The following is a 19,474-nucleotide window of genomic DNA, read 5'->3' as shown; positions in this document are numbered from 1 at the left end:
ACACTTAACATTTAACCTTTTTTTTTTTTTTTCTATTTTTTTTAATATAAATTTGTATTAAAATCATTAATAAAGTTAATTCATTACATACAATCAACATTAAATACTTTAGATATTCCATAATTTACATAATTTAATAACAAAATAAGGTGTTTCATTTTCTTAAAAACACACTTCAAGAAAAATAATTTCCATTTACCCTAATCATTTAATTTCTTTGCTTACTAATCTAGTAATCTGGCCTAATCACCTAATTTCCTTTGCACTTTTGCAGTAGTACCATAAGTTTCTAACGAGTAACGACCTAACTCCTATCTGCAGTTTCGCGCGTTTTCCCCTTTCAACTATACAAACCTCCATTTTTTCTCTCTTCCTGCATGAAAGCTTCAGACATGGCTACCTTCCGTTTATTTCGTTCTCAATTTCACAATCTTAATTTCAATGGCTTCCATTTTCACTCTCCTCCAACTAACTGCAAAATCTTCCACAATCGTTTTCCCAAAAACCCTCAATTTTCCCGCCATTTTCAACCTCCTTTGAATTCTCGGTTAATTCACTCAGTCAACCGTCGACTATCCCCTGAATCTCCTCTTCTCTCCTTCAATGGTCGAAGCGAAGAAACCCAATCAAATTCCCCAGATTCTGAACCCCTTAGGGTTTGGTCCATGTTTGGCCCCGATTCAATTAACCCTAAAACGAGTGATTCTGAAGAAGAATCGGTTGAAAATCGAGTTAATTCCGTTCCGAATTACTCGGATGGTCCGATTACAGGTGGTTATGTGGTGAAAGGGAAGAAGGGGAAGAGTAAGGAGTATTGGGTATGTACTGATTGTGGGCATACTGAAGCCAAATGGTGGGGGGCTTGTAATGCTTGCAAAACTTTTGGTACTTTGAAGCCGTTTGTCGTGAAAGAAGGTATGGATGGAGGAAAGGTTAGTGGGTTCGAGGTTTCGGAGAATGCAATGAAGTCTTGGTTGCCTGAGCAGAATGCTAGGCAGGGTGGTCCGGTGAGGTTGGCGGATGTGAACCGCGGTGTTAATCCTTCCGAATGGAGGATTCAATTGTAAGTTTTTTATTGTTTGGTAAATTGTTATGCTGGAATTTCATTCATATATTTATGCATTGCAAAACCCTCAAAACCCCTATTGAAAGAATATTTTTACAGAATCATGAATTGATTGCTTTGGGGTTCATTAGACTGTAGAGTGGTTTGTGCTTCCTGCTGACTTGCTGAGGATTGGCTATGCTATTTGATTTTTGTTTGTAGGAACGGTACATTCGGAGGTGAATTTTCTAGAGTGAGTGGTGGTGGTGTTGTGCCAGGTATATATAGACTAGTTTTGCGGTCTTTTATTGTGGCTCATTCTATATGTTCACGAGTTTTAATTGTGCTTTAGTTTCACAATGGAGATTAGTCATGAGTTGGTGAATGAGGTGGTTTGTGAAGGGAGGGGAATGCCCTATGAGGAAACTGAGATTTAGCAAAAGGGTATCAATTTTTTAGAAAGATTTCAACATATGAGCTGAAATGTTACATTTTAAAAAACAAATTGTCCTTAAAGTTGTTAACTCTGTCTAATTAATTGTTATCAACCTATAGAACATCCGAATTATTCCTAATGCATACATCAATTGAGCAAGCATTGGACGTGGAACTCCAACCTCTAGAGTAAAGATGGTAGCCTGAAATTTGTACAGCTGAAATTATTGAATACATGCAAGTTCAGAAGTATCCTCAAACTTGGTCTTATATTAGGAGTAAATTTTGCACTTTGTTTCTGCTCACAAATTTAATCTTTTACTATGATTTTCATAAGCAACACTACTATATGGTACATATATTTTTGTTAATCAAGAGTCAATCGTTGTCTCCATGTTTTCATCCTCTCTCGCTTCAATTTAATATTAATGGATATACGGAGTGAGATAAACCTCTTTTTGGCCAGTATGTGTAAAGTGTAGTGCAGTCACAAATCTTATCTTTCTAGGTTCACTGATTCTGGTTGGTGGTGATCCTGGCGTTGGCAAGAGCACCCTGTTATTGCAGGTAAGGCATTTTGATGATGAAATTAGCAATCCTTGTGTTCGTTTTGTATGGGTTGGAGGGAGAGGGGGGGGGGGGGGGACGGGTGGGGGTTTATCATACCCTACCTGTTCTTTGTGGTTACATATTTTATTTTAGTTTTTGGCTTTGCTTTCCTTTTTTTTTTGTTTTGCACAGCTTTGCTTTCCTTATTCTTGAAGGTTACAATATTTTATGTTTCCCTGACAAGCTATATTTTAAATGAAGATTGCTGCCTTAATAGCAGAAAGTCCTGATAATTCTAAAAGCGCACCGGTGGTCTACATCTCTGGTGAAGAGGTTAGTGTCTGTGAAAAGACAGAAAACAGCATGATTTCGTGCTTATAATACTTGTGTTTCATGAATGGAAAACGGGAAGAAGAGGGAGACTTACAATATCCAAGCCTAACTCTTGCTCCCAATATGATGACAACATTCATGAAAGCCAAATGAACTAATCTTGACAGAAAGAATAAAACATTTCAGTACTTATAAGCTACAGGCTAATCAATCTTGCTATAAGGATTTCTATTTCTTTTTGCACCAATCATTATATGCTGCATATTTGTTTGTAGAGTATTGAACAAATTGGAAACAGAGCAGATCGACTGAGCATTAATGCAGAGGACTTGTTTCTGTATTCAAGCACTGATGTTGAGGTTTATCTATATTTCCCTTAAGTTTAAAGCCTTAAACGATGATCTCTATAGTTTACTTCATGACTCTCATAGTTTTATTGTTTGTCATAAACCTTGTACGTAGTACATATTTTCATTTATATTTTAATTTGATATTGGAGTTAAAGTGGGTGTTTTCTAACCTTGCTTTTGGGGTTACAGCTATGAGTCCAAAAAGATTGATATTACTTCATTTTATAGGATATTTTGAAAAAGGTGTCACTTCTTTGCCCACGGGCTGTGGTCATCGACTCCGTTCAGACTATATATTTGCAAGGAGTGACGGGAAGTCCAGGAGGAATGTCACAGGTATTTATTGGGTGTACTTTAATAATTCTGTGCTTGAGCTAGAAATGTGCTTTAGAAACTTCCCAGTACCTAATGTGCTGATAATAACCAGATTGTTTAAGTTCTTGCTCTTTTTGTCCTGCTGCCTCTGATTTTTCCCATATTTGACCCTGAATGAGGTTGAAGCATGTAATACTCTATGATGCTAATGGAAATTCTCTCCTAATTTCATTGCCACCTCGTCATTACTATTACGCAAAATAAACTATCTTTTCAGAAACTTCAGTCGTCTTTTGGTGGCATCTTAAAGCTAGAAAGCATAGTGTATGGCTGTATGCTGTTTCTCTATGTTTGCATGTGGACACAATATTTTTTATAAATGCTAGTATCATTAATTTATGTGCTATAACTGAAGGGAAAAAAAAAAAGAAAAAAGCCTACCTAGTAGCTGATAAAGCTGTCTAAAAAGTGTCTGATACCTCATACTGAAATGCTATAATGCTCTATATACTTTAGGGTTTGTACTCCTGCCATGCTTAGAACTGAAAGCTTAGATATTATCCACCCCACTCCCCCCCCCCCCAAAAAAAAAAGAAAAAAGGAATAAGAAAAGAAAGAAAGATGCAGTTGTTTTTATTCAGCGTTGCTAAAGGTGTTGACTATTTCTTAAAATTACATCAGTATTTGACCTACTCTGGGTAGCTGTAGGTAGACTCCTGATGCTATGTTGTGATGACAGTTGAAGGAATGTACGGCAGCATTGCTTCGATTTTCAAAGAAGACAGGCATCCCTGTTCTACTGGTAAGTATAATACGTAATAACATCAGGCAGAAATTTGTCTTATTTACTTGCTTTGACAACCAAATTAATCTTCTAGTGGCACGGTGATACTTCATGTCCACAATGCACATTATGAAATGAGGGCATTGATATTCGTCTATTCATGCATAAAAGTAAGCAATTACTTTTTAAAGAAGTTACTTGTTGCTTTCTGGATGGGTCGGGTAGTCCTCCTACTGTTTGGGATCTTTTGCTAGTCTATTACAAATTTTCAATGTCTGGTGGGTAGGTGCAAGGATGAAAGTTTTGTGAGGGTTAGCTTTTACACCTGATGTGGGTAATTTGGTTGGAAAGAAACAATAGGGTCTTTTGGGATTCCATGTCTGGTGAAACCTGTCTATGTGGATTGCGGGGCACTTATTTGCATGCCACTTCGCCACTTTCAGATTTGGTTATGTGGTGAATTTACATTTATATTCTATTGATTTTGGGGGACCTTTGGGTTATGGCCATCCCTCTTTGTTTGAAATTTCATTAGTGCAAATTCTCTTATTTAATACTCCCTCCGCTAGTTTTTTTAAATGCATCACTTCCTCTTTTGAACCTCTTCTCTCATATTTTATTGTATCTCTTTTCTCACATGGTCACCACATTTACTTTTTAATTATTAATTCTCTTCTTTCACATCCCTTATTTTTAATAAACTAGTACCCCATTATCTCTTTTCTATTACTTTTAAATTCCCAACAAACCCTACTTACACAATATTTAACTCCATTTAACTGCTTACCTAGTCAAACCGATGCCAAAAAGGGGGGTAATACTCCTTCCGTCCCATAATATAGTGCATGTTTCCTAATTTTCACAGTAATCAAGGTAGTGGGAGTGTGTAATATTCTTAAATATAGTGGTATTTTCTAATTTCTATGGAAAAAAGTAAATGATGACATTTAGTGAATCTTTGGATATATGGGTATATCATATGGGGAAGGTGAAAAGGTAAATAGTGACACGAAATTTTGGGAAATTGTAGGGACATATAATATGGGAAAGTTAAAAAAAAATAAAAGAAAATAAAAGCTGATTCACAAAAAGATGTATTATGGTATACCTATGAAAAATAAATATAGAGATATTAAAAACAGACACAACATTGTGGGACATCCAAAAAAGAATACTAGCACTTTATTATGGGACAGAGGGAGTATAAAACATTTTACTTTTAATCCATCAAGAGAAATTGTGGAACCATCAAAGCCCACATTCCTCACTTGGTTAATATCCATGAAGTGAACTCCATATCTTGACAAAAGTAAGCTTTTGTCCACTAGTTTCTGTTTTATGTTTCAAGACCTTTTCTTTTGACATGACTAGGCAACTTTAGCTTTTATTGACATTTCTACAACTTCCTCCGTTTTTTATTAGATGCATTATTTTTATTTTTAAAATTGCGGACTCCTAGGCAATTTTTAAGTAGAGAGAGATAGAGAGTAAAAATAAAGAGGACACATGTGATATGAGAAAGATAGAGAGAATTTATTGACCAAAAGGGAAAGTTATGCATCTAATATAAGATGGAGGAAGTACAAATTTTGCTGGAAGCTAGACATGAAAATGCATACCGTTGATGCTTGTTCAAGGTCTCCTATTTGATAATTGAAATACCTGTAGCCTGTATGAAGCTGCACGATTATGAATTTGTTGGAATATAGAAATGTGAAGAAGTAAAGCCTTTGACCTTTGTTTTAGGAGGGAATTTGATTGTCATGTGAATAAGTGCATTTACCAAATCAATGGTATAGCCTCTATCAGTCATGTGCAGAATGGTTTAGCCTGCTGGCACTCTAGCTCTTGTCTGACCAATTACAGTCACCTGTTTTCATTTCTAGACCTTGATATCTATGGTTATATTTTGTTTTCCTTTAGAGTGGTATGATTGAACTTGAATCCCAATTAAATTTTTGAACTATTTGATACATACTTATATAAAGGTAGTATTTCAGCAGTTAGACTGTGCTAAATTTAATTAGCCTAGGATTTCTTGCTTTTGATCATGACATTCTACTTTCCCCCTCTCACTCTGAGGGCATGGTGGGACTTACCTGTTTGTGGACTATAGTCAATGTAGCTTGTGCTTACCCTGTCCTTTACTGCACTGCAAGCTGGAAATAATGTAAGACACATGTGTAGAGTCTAGACTCTAGAGACAGGAAAACAAAAGGCCTGGTGTCTGGTGTGAGTCATTAGACCCCTGATCAGATTACAAATGTTGGCCAGGATCGGCCTTTCTGCTATTGGCGGCTAGCTTGGAGTGAGCCTATTTTCATCTTAAACTGTTTTTCGCGTTGTGTGAAAGTACCGCAGGTCCTTTTATTTCCCTGACATTTATGTTTCTGTTTATGACAGATTGGACATGTGAACAAGATTGGAGACATTGCAGGTCCTCGTGTTTTGGAGCACATTGTAGATACTGTGCTATATATGGAGGTACCTTTTGCCCTTTGTAATTACGTTATGATGGAAAATTACTGGTACCATCATCTTTGTTGCCGTTTTCATTTTTCTTCTGCCACAGGTTTGTTTAGTGAGACAGTTATATGTTGATCGTGGTATTTGTTTCTCTTTCTCTTCCCATACTGATCCTTGAGAACAATGGATAAAACACATATTCAGCTATCCACATCTTGTTTCATGACTTTAAAAGTCCATTTAATGTATCTACTTAGAGCGTATAAGGCCTTAAAATACTGAGTTTAATTGACATTCGGTTGTGTTATTGCACCACTTGCTACATGTTTCAACTGGAGCTTGCTTATTCACCATGTATAAGGATCCCTGCACAGCACCACCTGTTACATTGTTATTCCATTAGCAAGCCTAAGGAACTTGTTAAGGATTCAACAGGTTTCACACTGATTTGTCACTGGAGGCTGATTTTACTTGTGTAATGTTGTTATTCAAGGCTTATTTAAAGTATTAAGAATGTTGTATAAGGCTGATTTTACATGTGTAATGTTGTATAAGGATCCCCATATGGCCACACAGCACCACCCACTTGTTACATTGTTATATCATTCGCTTGTTTAAGGAACTTTTAAACATCCATCCCCCCCCCCCACGCACGCAGAGACACACACACACGCACAGAGAGAGAGAGAGAGAGACACACACACACACACACACAGAGAGAGAGAGAGAGAGAGAGAGAGAGAGAGACAGATAACAAATTATTGTTAGAGGCAAATCATGCAACTATGCAAGGTTTTAACTTATGCTTTTGCCTTTTCTAAATGTGACTAGTTTGACAATACTTCTTTTTTTTTTTTTTTTTTTTTTTTTTTTTTTTTTTTGACGAGGACAATACTTCTTAGAACAGAGTATTTTATTTTTTGTGATATACCATCAAATGATATAGTAGCCTATTTTTCTGCATCTAATGATGTGGTTGTATCACCCGAGTTTCAGGGGGAAAAGCATTCAACTTACCGCTTACTTCGTTCTGTGAAAAACCGCTTTGGGTCTACTGATGAGGTATTATGATATTATCTCACTCTTGATTATGCCCTACCTGAGATAATTATGCTTATGCTCTCAAATCTGATTGCAGTCTGATTAGTTTCCCAATTTTTTGGAATATTATTCAGGGGCTTCTTGGTGTTTCTACTTGTGCTTGTTACCTTTTCTTTTAAGCTTATGCTTAGAGCCGCATTAAGCTGCTCCATTGTGAAATCTAGATTGATCCTTAATTGAGCATGTGGTTTAAAATTTTTTTATTTTGAAAAGGTTGTCGCCCAATCATATGGGTTTTTAAACCCTTCGAAGAATCAATACAAACCTCCACTTCCTCCAGTACAGTTTTTTCTCTTTTTATTCATTTTGTCCTGGAAGTGACATGGAAGAAGCATGTATCTTGTAAGGATACGTTTGGTTCATATTTAGGAATGGGATACCGGGAAAGGAATCACGAAAGGTATTTGAGTAAATAGGTTAAATAGCATGATTGATTTATTTGAGAGAATGAATTTGTTTGGTTTTCTCTATCCATAAACATCTCTGTCCAATACTTCTATGGTCCTCTATAACCATCACCATCGTCGTTCGCGCACTTCCTTTCTTCCAAATGCCATCATTTTCATCATTGCAAGGCTGACAAAGTGACAAATCACTTTCACTCTCTGCCATCCCCAAACTCGAAACTTGTCTTTGGTGGTCCAATTCGAGGGGATTCTAGTCTGGGAGATAGATGAAGGGAATGGGAAATTCCATTTTAAATAATCAAAGAAAGAGAATAAAAAGTGAACCAAACACCAACAGAAGGAAGGACATCCCCATATTTTGCACTCAATACCTGACAGCCTTTAAATACTCCCTATTTTAGTAGACTATTGTGCATTGACTGATATTGGTTCCCATATATTAGACTGCAATTTATTTAAGAGAATCCCAATATTACAAAAGATGTTGTCTTATAGTCTTATTGATCTTCATGTCACATTTGATGCACCAAAGTACCAAACTTTTGGAGATCCCCTAAACTTCATGTGTATGGTTTCTCTTCATTTAGTTGAATAAGAGAATTTTCCTTGTTTTTTTATTTATAAGAGTTGGTTGCTTTTTATTTTTTATGTATCTATTTATTTTATTTTGATTTGAACTTCTGATGCAGCTGGGAGTATTTGAAATGGCAGAATCTGGACTGCAAGCTGTTTTGAATCCTAGTGAAATGTTCATGAGTGAGGAGCATTCAGAATCAGACCATTTAGCTGGACTTGCTGTTGCTGTAATCATTGATGGCTCTCGAACTTTTCTTATTGAAGTTCAGGTATAAATATTATCCCTACAAGCTCCCCCCCACCCCCCCCCTGGCGCCTTCCATTCACCTAGAGCCCTAATACTACTGTAATCCTCTTTCAAAAAGACAAGAAAATATACTAGTCTAAGTCAAACTAGGTAATGAACTATGCTAGATACTAGATAGAGTTCCCATGTGAATCTGATGAAAGTGTTTTGTTTTTGCACCACTAAATAGTGTTCAAACTGATGTCTTCCCCACAATCATGCACTTTGCTGATCAACATTTTTGTCTTCTTAAGAGTTGTCTAGTGGTCTTACAGTTCCTTCCTATAAGTCTCTCTTTTCGTATAACCAATAGGATAGCCTAAGTGTTGTTTGCAAGGCTGCTATGTATTTTTTCTTAATTAGAATCACCGGACTGAAAACAACCAACTGGATCAAGACAAAGTAGCATCTTGAGTTATCCTCCTGACATCGACTCAAATTAATCGATTTTCTGTTGCCTGGTATATGTCTGTCTTGATTTTGCAACACTCTTATGTCACTTCTACTTACAGGCATTATGTGTAGCCGACTCTATTGGCAAGCATCTTAATGGGGTTTCGACAAGCAGAGCTGATATGATTATTTCAGTATGTCTTTTGGTTAAGATCTTCCTTAACTTTTATCTGTTAACAGCAATTTTATTCTTCACTTGCTGCTGCAATACATGTCTAGTTCCTGGGTATCTTTCCTTTGATAGTAAATATAGTTATTTGTTATGGTACATTGATTAATGGAACTACCCCCTGTTACTTGCAACATTTGCCTTTTGGGTGTCAAACTTTGGAAATTTTGACTATAGCTCTCAAATCTATTTAAGTTGATAATATCAACTTTCTTAATAAAGTAATATACATAGTTAAAGAATTAGTAATCAAAGTTGTGCATTAGAGACCGTGAAAAGGCAAGCAAACTAGTAATTAAAACGGAGGAAGTATTTGTTTTATCCAATAATCATCATGATGGTGTTAGCTTGTTGCTTGATTTTCTTTGGCAGTTGTTAGCGATGTATTGAATCAAGAAAAGCTTCATTTTTTTTTATTTTTTGGACAGTGAAATTAAGACAAGGGGTACCTCATTAAACGTTGGACCACTGGTCTATATTTCCATTAAGTGTTGAATATCCTGGATTTTGTTTGGCTATAGCTGTTGCAGAATGTTCTGTGAAAATATCATGATGAGTTCGTTAAAAAGCTTTCTACTGGTACCATGAACCTCAAGACTTTCTACTTGAAATTTATTGGAATCTGTACCCCTAGGCCCTATGGTAGTGTTTAACATGCGTTACTTTCACAGTTGGATTAATACAATTTAGTTCACTGTATAGTTGTTGAAAAATGCTTCAGTGAAGCATTAATATAGGAAAAAACTATATTATATCTTCTAAAAAACAGGGTGTAAAGCATAAATAACAACTGTTACTAGTTTGCGGACAGATCACAATTTTATGCTAGTGTTACTTATTATAGGAATTGAATGTTTCTTAGATGTGTATTTATTTTATTTTTTTCTGTTATCTTAATCTAACCAAAGATAATATCAGTTTGTTTAGAGAAGTTGCCTAACTTTGCTTTGAAAGCTGTTAGTTGATTATTTGGAAACTTCATCAAAGAATTTCATTGTGACTTGGTTAGGACAGGCATGATAAAAGTAGGATTTATGTAGAAGACTGAGTGTTTCACACATAATGGCGTAGAAAGTTGATAGCACCACACATTAGGGTAATTGAACGTTTTCATTTTATTGAGTGCAATGGATGAACTATTTATGCTTTCATCGTTTGTTTACAGGTCCTTAAAAAGCAAGCGGGACTGAAAATGCAAGACTGTGTAATCATTCTCTTCACTACTACCCTTGTGCTTCATGCTGTAGCTCCTGTGTTAATTTCATCATAAAGTGTCTTAGTCTCATATTTAGTCTTTCTTCTTTTTAAATTCTTTTTCATGTTCACTGTCTCTTTTTTTTAAAAAAAAAAAATATTAAAAATAATTGTTGGGGTAAGGCTAAATATATCTTCAACCAACCATAGCTCAGTCAGGAGCCATACTGCATCCATAAAATTCTCAATTATAAATTATGCTTCGTATGATATAGTTGGATAATGAATAGTGGGTTGCAGGATAATGTTAAGATGATGTCAATCAGAAAGGAGAATATGATATCCTGTTATATAATGATAAAAATTGCAGCTGGATCCTGTCAATGATTCATTATGTTTTAAGAACATGCAGTGTCCCAAAACATAATTCATTGCATATTGTGAAAAGATCTTGTGCCTACTTCATTTTGCATCTATGTTAATCTGATCAATTAGTGATGTTGGACATGAGTATATGCCCAGGTATTAGACTCGATTATTTTAGGGAAACTATGCATGTTTTGATTCGTATACAGGAAATGTCCGGTGTTCATATCCATATCAGAGTGTTGAGTATCAAACATTGGTACTAGTGGTGAATTGTAGAGCCATGATAAATAGTTCTACATCACTGTTCATTGGCTTCAGCATCTTTTTTAAGATTATAAGTTCTATATTAACTGATTACTTAGTATTAGGGTTTTCTTCAATTGGTCAGTTCTATGGAGAATTTTGTTCCATACATTGAACAACTGTCAGCAGCGTCTTTGAATTGGTCTAGCTGCTTTTTTGATGGAGTATAATGGATGGTAAAGAATGGAAAAGTTTTCTTTCATTAGGTAGGAATCGGTAGGAAAAGAATTTTCAGAAAAAATTTATTCTGAAACTTAATTCATTTTAGTCCCCTAGTGGGTTTTTATTTTCAAAATCTATTACTGTATAATTTTTGAACCAAACAAAGAAATACTCTCGATTTCAATACCAATTAAACCGAACAACCTAAAGCACTGTTTCCCTTCTTTTCCTTTATGATCATCTCCAAATGCCAAAAAGCTCTAGGCTATCAGCAATATGTATATTTGAAAAGATTACAATGCGTCTTTAGATTTCTGGATTCTTGCAAGGGAGTGTAGGACTTAGTTCCTCTCCTCGATTAGGAAATGTAGCCTAAAAGCCTATACGTCCGTTGAGCAGCTGATCTTCAAGTCAGAAGCATTTCAGGAAGCACCCTGCTCATACTATATGTACACAAGACTCATGAACTACCGAAGAGACTTGTTAAGAGTTTTAAATTTTTTTAACAAATAGTATCAATCCCATTGTATAATTAGAAAACCACTAGACTAACAAGGATCAGAGAAAAGTCATAAACAGGGTGTTAGTCAGATAAATAACCAATATTAACTCATACTGTTAAAAGACTTTTTTATGCTTGCTCATCAGTGACAGTAGATACAGAACGATAAGCCCATGATGTCCAATTTAATTGTTTCTTAGTTTGTACAAGCCATCGTTCCATATTAAACAACATACATGATGCTAATATATTAGCTTCCTGTACCTGATGATTAATGTATTACTGATTTTACTATGTGCTGGTTGTGGAAATCATTTCCAAGCTAGAGTCTGGTACTCTGGTTGATATAGTTTTGTTATGTTTCATGTTTGTTTTTTAACTGTTCTAAGTTCATTGTAATTGTAGCCTGTTGGAATTTCATCTCTGTATGTGCTATATGCTAATGTAACTTCTCTTTTGTAGAGTGTTTTTCTTAATGTTGTTAGTGGAGTATCTCTCACTGAAACTGCAGGAGATCTTGCTGTGGCAGCGGCAATTTGCAGCAGGCATGTTTTTTTTTTTTTGTTGGCTCATTTGTCTCACCAAATTTTCTGGCATTTAGAGAGAAACTATGTTGCTAGGTTTGATATGACCACAGTAGTGTACTGATATCCTGATTCTGTGCTCTTGTCCAACCATTTCTCTTGGTTCTACGCTACACTTTTAGAGACATATGTTGTCCAGACTTTTCATATTCTTTCTAGTCTTTTTTATTTCTTGTCATCTTGGTGAGGAGTCTTGGTTTTTGGTTGGTGATATATGCCTTACTCGTGAGTTATGTGATGTGTATATTGCTTACACTATAGCTATCCTTTTCTTTCTATATTATCAAATTCGAAGTAACATATCTACATTTGCTTTCTTCAGTCTTCTGGAGTTCCCTCTACCAAATAATGTAGCATTTATTGGAGAAATTGGCCTTGGTGGTGAACTTCGAATGGTGAGTATGCCCCATATTCATATAGTGAGCTCTCGCCAAATCAAATTTTTGCCAATATAATTATGCAACTGAAGTAAATTTCCAACAATTTATCAAAAATGCTTACCCTATTGGGGAAGTGACATAATCTCACATAATCTCTTTCCAATTGACCACTGATTTTTATAAGCCTGTATATAATGCTCCATAAATTGTCTGTTGTTTATTCACACCCCCTTCTTGACTTAGAATGTTATGTTAAGTCTATATTTTGACCGAAAACTTCTTTGCAGGTTTCAAGAATTGAAAAAAGGGTTACTGCTTTGGCTAAACTTGGATATAAAACATGCATTGTTCCAAAGTCAGCTGAAAAAGCCATAGCAGCTCTCGGCTTTGAAGGGTTACAGGTAGTGGGATGCAAGAACCTGAAAGAAGTCATTGATAAAGTATTCAGTCCTTGAGAAGAGAATCCATAAACTGTTCTCATTTTTTTTGGGATCTTATAAGCATGTAACATTGTTTTATATTATGTTGTATTGTTGTGTAAGAATCTGATGGAATGTAAATATGACATAGATAGATTATTAGATGCGTGTATGTATATACAATTTTACCTCTAATTATGGACGAAGCTCACTAGAGAGTGGTTCGTTCATGTATAGAACAAGCACATTGTTGAAACACACATGCAATTCCAGTGTTAATGCTAATATAAAATATTGGAGCCCTATGGGCAGTTTATATCTGAACTTTGTTAATACCTTTGCCTTCTCTATCTCCATTAATACTTTGTCTAGATTATTGAATGAAGAGACTCATAGTTGATTTTGGGGATCAATAAAACAATCCAATCTCAAGTTTTTGTGGTACATAAAAAGGTGTTGTAGGACTTCTTTTTTTTGTGATGATACAAAACTTTGGTGACATTGTGGAGAGCTGCAGGAATTTCATATACTTGTGGAGTTCGTGGTGGAACTTTTGGTGGTTTTAACAAGCTTTTTAATTGGTTAGCATTCTTGATTTTACACACTGATTGGCTCAAGCAAATACATAACGTAAATAATGAAATGTAAAATTTCAATGGTTGCTCAACAGTTGGCACAGGCATGGAGAGAAGAAGGGGCATCATCTACAATAGTTTATGTAAAATTTCCATATTTTTGAACCAATTATGGGTAAAAAAGATTCATCTGCAAAGCACAACTGGAACTGTCTCAATTTTATACAAGGCCATCTCAAAGAACAAATCCCCTAATTAAAGAAAAAAATCGGAAACAAAATTGTTTACATAAAACATCTCACTGACTAATGCATTTTTCAAAATTTGATGAATCCCAAGGGTGAAGTGTTAGTACAGTCATATAACTTCTGCCATCCAATCAAGATTTCAGTTAGATCTTTCTCAGTGATTGCATAAAAACCTCAACAACCCTCTCCTGGTATATGTTTTACAGGATATCAAGCATATTGAAATGTACAGAAAACGCAGTCTTCTTCGCTTTAAGGAAATTTATCAGCTTCTCTTACTCAAGCTATTATGTCTGCTTGTGCTCTTCTTTCTTCAATCCTTCAATGGTCTCAGGGTCCAAAAAACTTGGCTGGTTGGTGGAGGACAAGAGCCTAGCCCACATCCTGTCAGTTATTACAACCTTGTTTTGCTTCTCGGTAATTCGCTGCACAAGAAGGCAGATATATACATCAGAGGTAAGAAAACCATCAGGTATATTGGTATTTCACAAAGCTCATATATGCTTCAATTACCCCAGACATCACCAACAGCATGCAAAGTTTGTATCCTACAACTTAAAACTGCCAAATTACCTTAATACTCAATATATAACAAAAAAAAATTGAAGGCATTCAGACGAGTATAATTCTAGCATTTAATTAGTGAGGACAATAAGTGGTGCATTCTAGAGCTTATACCAAAAAATTGCACTCCTTAGTATTTTTATAATGAAAATGTACCATAATTAGATGCAACAATAATAATGCTTTGATCAATACATTAGAGGATAGGTGACAATACCTGGAACGGTATGTAGGCATGTCGACTGTTAACTGGCCCAACAGTGAACCCTGTGAACCCTGCCATTGCACCATGAACCGCACTATGTGCAAGTAGTGTACAGTAAACATTATCTGAAGCATTCGCAGGAACTGCACGGATCATATACGTGGGATCTGCCAAAGAGAACAAAACAGTCAGATGAAAGAGTCAGCACAGCTATCAGGCAAGTTCTGGCCCTTCTGGGGGTAGGGGTTCAAAGAGGATTCGAGAACATACCAATGTATTTGAGATTTATCACCCAATCGATCTGCTTGAAATGATCCTACGAAAACAAAAATTTATAGTTACTTACATGGAAAAATTTTGGTTGTGACACAAAGAACCAAACCAAAGTTTGTGGAGTATAAAGAAAATGAAATTGAGAATCAGCAAGCCTTGGCTGAATGGGATAATAACAGCTCCATGCCTTAAAAGAAAATCCTCTAGCATTCTGGACATATTTCTAGATTCTCAATGCAGGTAATACATGAAAAACTCATTTAAAAAATGTGAATCTTCATAATTGCAATCATTATGCCGCGCAAGAAGCAGCTAATAACATGATTGCAAGACCTAAAACAAATCAAATGCACAGCGAGCTATGAGATAGTGTAGACTATACTCATGCACTTATATATCCCAAAGAGTTGAGATGAAATCATCAAAAATGCCAACCTTTATTTTCTGTGATATCCACAATCCAACATCTTGGTACAGCTTGTTCCCAGAGGCATCCCTTGCATCCGTATTGGGCATGCATTCTGAAAGAAGATTCTGTCCTGCACCCTCAGCTATGACAATGACCATATGCCCATTTTCTTTGAGCCTTTTCTCCATATATTCAAAGAGTCCACCAGGCCCTTCAAGATAAAATGGTGATTCTGGGATCAAGCAACAGTCCACGTCTCGGCTGGCAAGAGTTGCATAAAGAGCTATAAATCCTGCACAAGTTTATCAAATCCGTGTTTAATTATAGAATAACAGAATAGCTGAGTAAAAGAACTGCCCAACAGTACTGACATAACAGTCACACAATGTCAATACTCGTTCCTATCCACAAGCAGCATATTAGAATATACATACAGCCTTGCTTGGTACTTTTTATGGAAGAAAATCTAGAAGCAGCCAATATACTTATGTAGAGTCTGCACAATAGTTAGTCGCCACTTAAGAAAGTCAACATCCACGCATTTATCTTTGGTATTGAATATTTGAATTGGTAAAAGACATAAAATATGAACAGGGGCAAGTTCCAAGCTTTCCAAAATTACCAAGATGCATATAAATTTATTTGAAACATAATTGAAATTTGGGGAGGTAAATATCTCAAACATATCATTTACATTATATATACTCTCAACTCTTTAAAAGTTCTCTCATGAACTTGATCTAAATCTTCTAATTGAAGAAGGCCCGGGCGATTCTTATCAACCCACCCAACAATAAAGTAAATCAACATAAACTAGTGAAATATTAAATGTTCATCCGTCATTAGTCACAGTAAGATAGGGAAGCCAGAAACTTACCACAATCACGCCCCATTAGCTTAACAACACCCACACCATGTTCCGCACTCATAGCTTCCACATGTGCTGCATCAATTGCTCTTTGCGCCTCCTCCACAGCAGTGTCAAAACCAAAGGACTTGTCTATAACCTGAAATTATGAATAAAAGTCCGCAACTCTCGCAACTGAATCTAAAATTTTAAATAGAAAACACACTTCCAAGCACACAACAAAAGAATGAAATATGTAATACCGGAATATCATTGTCAATGGTCTTGGGGATCCCAATAACAGAAACTTTTAGTCCTCGTCTTCTGACTTCCTGAAAGATTTTATCAGAAGAGCTAAGAGCAATGAGAGTTGCTGTCCATAAGTCTTTGAGCTTTAAAAAGCAGAGATTGACAAATTGCTATACCTCATAAATCACAGATGCCCCTCTTTGAGTACCATCACCTCCAATTATGTATACCTGTAACAAATAAGTAACAAATCTCATATCATTAAAGGTACGAAACATGCTACATTGTGAAGTATGTACTAGTGTGTACCTGATTAATCCCTCGATCCTCTATGCTGTCAACTATCTTTGTGGTATCATGGCCTCCTCGTGAAGTACCAAGGACTGTTCCACCACGTTTGTGGATGTCGTTTACAGATTTGGGAGTTAATGATACAGTATTTCGAGCATAGAAACCTCTGTAGCCTCCCTGCATGCATCAAAAAACACTCATGTAAGACGCAAATCCAATTCACGATCAAATATGACTCTGAAGTTGCATGCATCAGTAATTGTTAGAACTAATTAATGAAAAATCCTAAGACATTCTCAGAAACAGAAAACATACAGTGAACATTGAATTAGATATATTATTGCATATGTAAACAGAACCTCGTTTCTAAGAGAGGGCTAGGAACTATTTTTAGTGGAATCGCAGCACTCTAATTAAAGGGAGATGAAAAATTATTAAACAGGAGTACTTACCTCAATACCAAGTACTCTAGTGATGCCATACATATGGTATAAACCACATACTAATTCTCGGACAACTGTGTTCAAACCAGGACATAGACCACCACATGTCACAATGCAAGCTTGCACTTCATCAGCTTCAAAATAAACCTGTGACACAACAAAGTTCAGAATACATAATTAGAAAACAACACCGATAAAGAGCAAATTATATAAAACAAAATATAAACCAGGAGAAACAGGAAATGTTCATCACCCTCTGCTGAGGTCCAGCACGTCTAAAATGTATCCCTCTTGGACTATCTTCGTGGACAACAATCTGCAAAAAAAAATTAAAACAAAGCAATCAAAATGCAGAAACTCGGATCATTTGAGACATGATTTAACTATATTAGAAGGTATTAGGAATAATTTGATTCCAATTTACATTTAAAATGTAATTAGAGAGTCCAAAAATTTAATCAGATAAATTAAGCTCGAATTTACTCTTTATTTTCAACAATTTCTACAAAAACAGCTTAAAAAACAGCCATCTAAATTCAAATGTACAATATATTTATACTACAAGCATAAGTATCTCAAAATTCAATAAAAAAATATAACAATATGCATTCTTCAAAATCAACAACTACTAATCATTCACTACATTATGCAATTCAAGCAACAAAAAGAGGGTATAAGCCATTACCGTCTGAGCAACTGTATCTTCCTCATTTACAAAATGCCGCCTATAAACAAGAAGAATTAAAATTTAGCAAATCACCTAAAACCACTAGCATATTCAAAAATCACATTTACAAAAAGAAATTAACAAGTTATGCTTAGAAATCTTTACTTGACAACAGAATATGAGGGATTGTCTTGCAACGGATTGTGGTAGGTCTGCAAAACCCAATCATCAAATTGTCACAAAATCAACAAAAACCAAATAACAAGTATATTGCACGCACTAAAATAAATTACTCCCTACGTTCCGGAATAATAAATGATCTTTTGATTTTTGTAGCGAAAGTAATACTACTCCATGACTACCACTAAAGAATTACTCATTCCGTCCCAAAATAATAATCCACATTTGATTTTTCATAGCAAAATTACTACGGAGTACGTTAACTACCCAAAACGATAATAATAATCTTGGCGAATTAACTTTCTATAATAATTTTAGCTGGTATAATTTTTTTCACAAAACAAATGGATGCATATTTGAATATTTGATCACATATTAGTATATTACCAATAATATTAGTTATGTAACAATATGCTAAATTCACAATACTTGAATTATTCCAACAAAATTGTCCAATATCATTCTTTTTCTTGAAAATGACAGACAACAAAAATTAAACCTAGTATAACATTAAATGTCCATAATTCATAATACAACTTTTTGCATTGACTTTTTAATAATAATGGATTGGACCCATTTGCAAAATATCCGGACCCCCATATTTAGCAAAAACAAATTATTTTTCATTACAAAAATTAAATTAAAATTATACAATAAATTAATAAAAATGATAGTAATAATTAAAATTAAAATTAAATAAAAAGAAAGAGAAGATAATTACAGGGAGATTAGAGAGATAATCAGACAAATGAGGAACATCTTCAAGAACAAACCCACACTGTCCTTGAACAATCTTGGGCAAGTGATGTGTCGAAGAATCACAGCCGTCGAAACTAATCACGCCATTGTTGGAAGATCCAACGGTGGGATTTGAGGGTACAGCGGAAGTATTGGAGGACTCCATAGCATAGAAAAACCCAAGAAATTGAAAGTGTGATTGGGATTTGATCTAGTACAGTGAGGTGCAGGGTAAGGGAAGATCAGACGGTGGGGATTGAATGTAAAGGGGTGATGGGGTGGAATGGACGGTGGAGAAGGTGGACAGATGGCGGGTGGTGGTGAGGAGAGAGATATTGGTGTGTCGGAGAAATGAGAAGGAGGAGAAAAGGAAGAGTGATGTATGTGAAGTTTGGTAGTAGAAGAAGAAGAAGAAGTAAGAGAGAAGAAAGGGGAGGAATAAAGGTGACTCAAATAAACCAGGGGAGCACAACGGTTTTGGTCTTTTTGACACTTGGTTTTTCATTTTCTTGTTTTTCATTTGGATTCTTCAACAAAATTAAATAAGTATGGGATGGTATCATGGCCTCATGGGATAAGTTATCTATTGTAGTACATAAAATC

The 19,474-nt window shown here is 35.4% G+C and overlaps 2 protein-coding genes across 2 annotated transcripts; one reads left to right on the top strand and one right to left on the bottom strand.

Moving 5' to 3' along the window:
- The first annotated feature begins 241 nt into the window (after window positions 1-241).
- Window positions 242-13,498, top strand: LOC110729896 (DNA repair protein RadA-like). Its single transcript, XM_021909682.1, has 15 exons — window positions 242-1,063; window positions 1,268-1,323; window positions 1,989-2,047; window positions 2,291-2,362; window positions 2,638-2,721; window positions 2,941-3,048; window positions 3,767-3,829; window positions 6,215-6,295; window positions 7,274-7,339; window positions 8,475-8,630; window positions 9,160-9,234; window positions 10,435-10,473; window positions 12,262-12,344; window positions 12,706-12,778; window positions 13,051-13,498. Exons 1-15 carry the CDS (start codon window positions 378-380, stop codon window positions 13,216-13,218), a joined length of 1,869 nt encoding a protein of 622 aa, XP_021765374.1. The 5' UTR covers window positions 242-377; the 3' UTR covers window positions 13,219-13,498.
- A 169-nt stretch (window positions 13,499-13,667) lies between these two features.
- On the bottom strand, window positions 13,668-19,413 carry LOC110729895 (ATP-dependent 6-phosphofructokinase 3-like). The gene is made up of 13 exons (XM_021909681.1): window positions 18,855-19,413; window positions 18,119-18,165; window positions 17,972-18,011; window positions 17,540-17,602; window positions 17,296-17,433; window positions 16,862-17,020; window positions 16,729-16,782; window positions 16,567-16,635; window positions 16,334-16,463; window positions 15,483-15,748; window positions 15,045-15,090; window positions 14,787-14,941; window positions 13,668-14,430 (listed from the first exon to the last, which is right to left on the bottom strand). Exons 1-13 carry the CDS (start codon window positions 19,035-19,037, stop codon window positions 14,293-14,295), a joined length of 1,488 nt encoding a protein of 495 aa, XP_021765373.1. The 5' UTR covers window positions 19,038-19,413; the 3' UTR covers window positions 13,668-14,292.
- Between the last annotated feature and the right edge of the window lie 61 nt (window positions 19,414-19,474).

Source organism: Chenopodium quinoa, unplaced genomic scaffold (genome assembly GCF_001683475.1).
Source record: "Chenopodium quinoa cultivar QQ74 unplaced genomic scaffold, ASM168347v1, whole genome shotgun sequence".
Taxonomy (NCBI): Eukaryota; Viridiplantae; Streptophyta; class Magnoliopsida; order Caryophyllales; family Amaranthaceae; genus Chenopodium; species Chenopodium quinoa.
Note: the sequence above shows the minus strand (reverse complement) of the source record. Positions and strands in the feature narration are given on the sequence as shown.

Coding starts and splice junctions, on each gene's coding strand:
- LOC110729896 (XM_021909682.1), top strand. CDS start 378: ATGAAAGCTTCAGACATGGCTACCTTCCGTTTATTTCGTTCTCAATTT. Junction 2,048..2,290: donor AGAGCACCCTGTTATTGCAG/GTAAGGCATTTT, acceptor TTTTAAATGAAG/ATTGCTGCCTTAATAGCAGA. Junction 7,340..8,474: donor GCTTTGGGTCTACTGATGAG/GTATTATGATAT, acceptor CTTCTGATGCAG/CTGGGAGTATTTGAAATGGC.
- LOC110729895 (XM_021909681.1), bottom strand. CDS start 19,037: ATGGAGTCCTCCAATACTTCCGCTGTACCCTCAAATCCCACCGTTGGA. Junction 18,166..18,854: donor ATTATCTCTCTAATCTCCCT/GTAATTATCTTC, acceptor TGGGTTTTGCAG/ACCTACCACAATCCGTTGCA. Junction 17,021..17,295: donor CTAGAGTACTTGGTATTGAG/GTAAGTACTCCT, acceptor TGATGCATGCAG/GGAGGCTACAGAGGTTTCTA.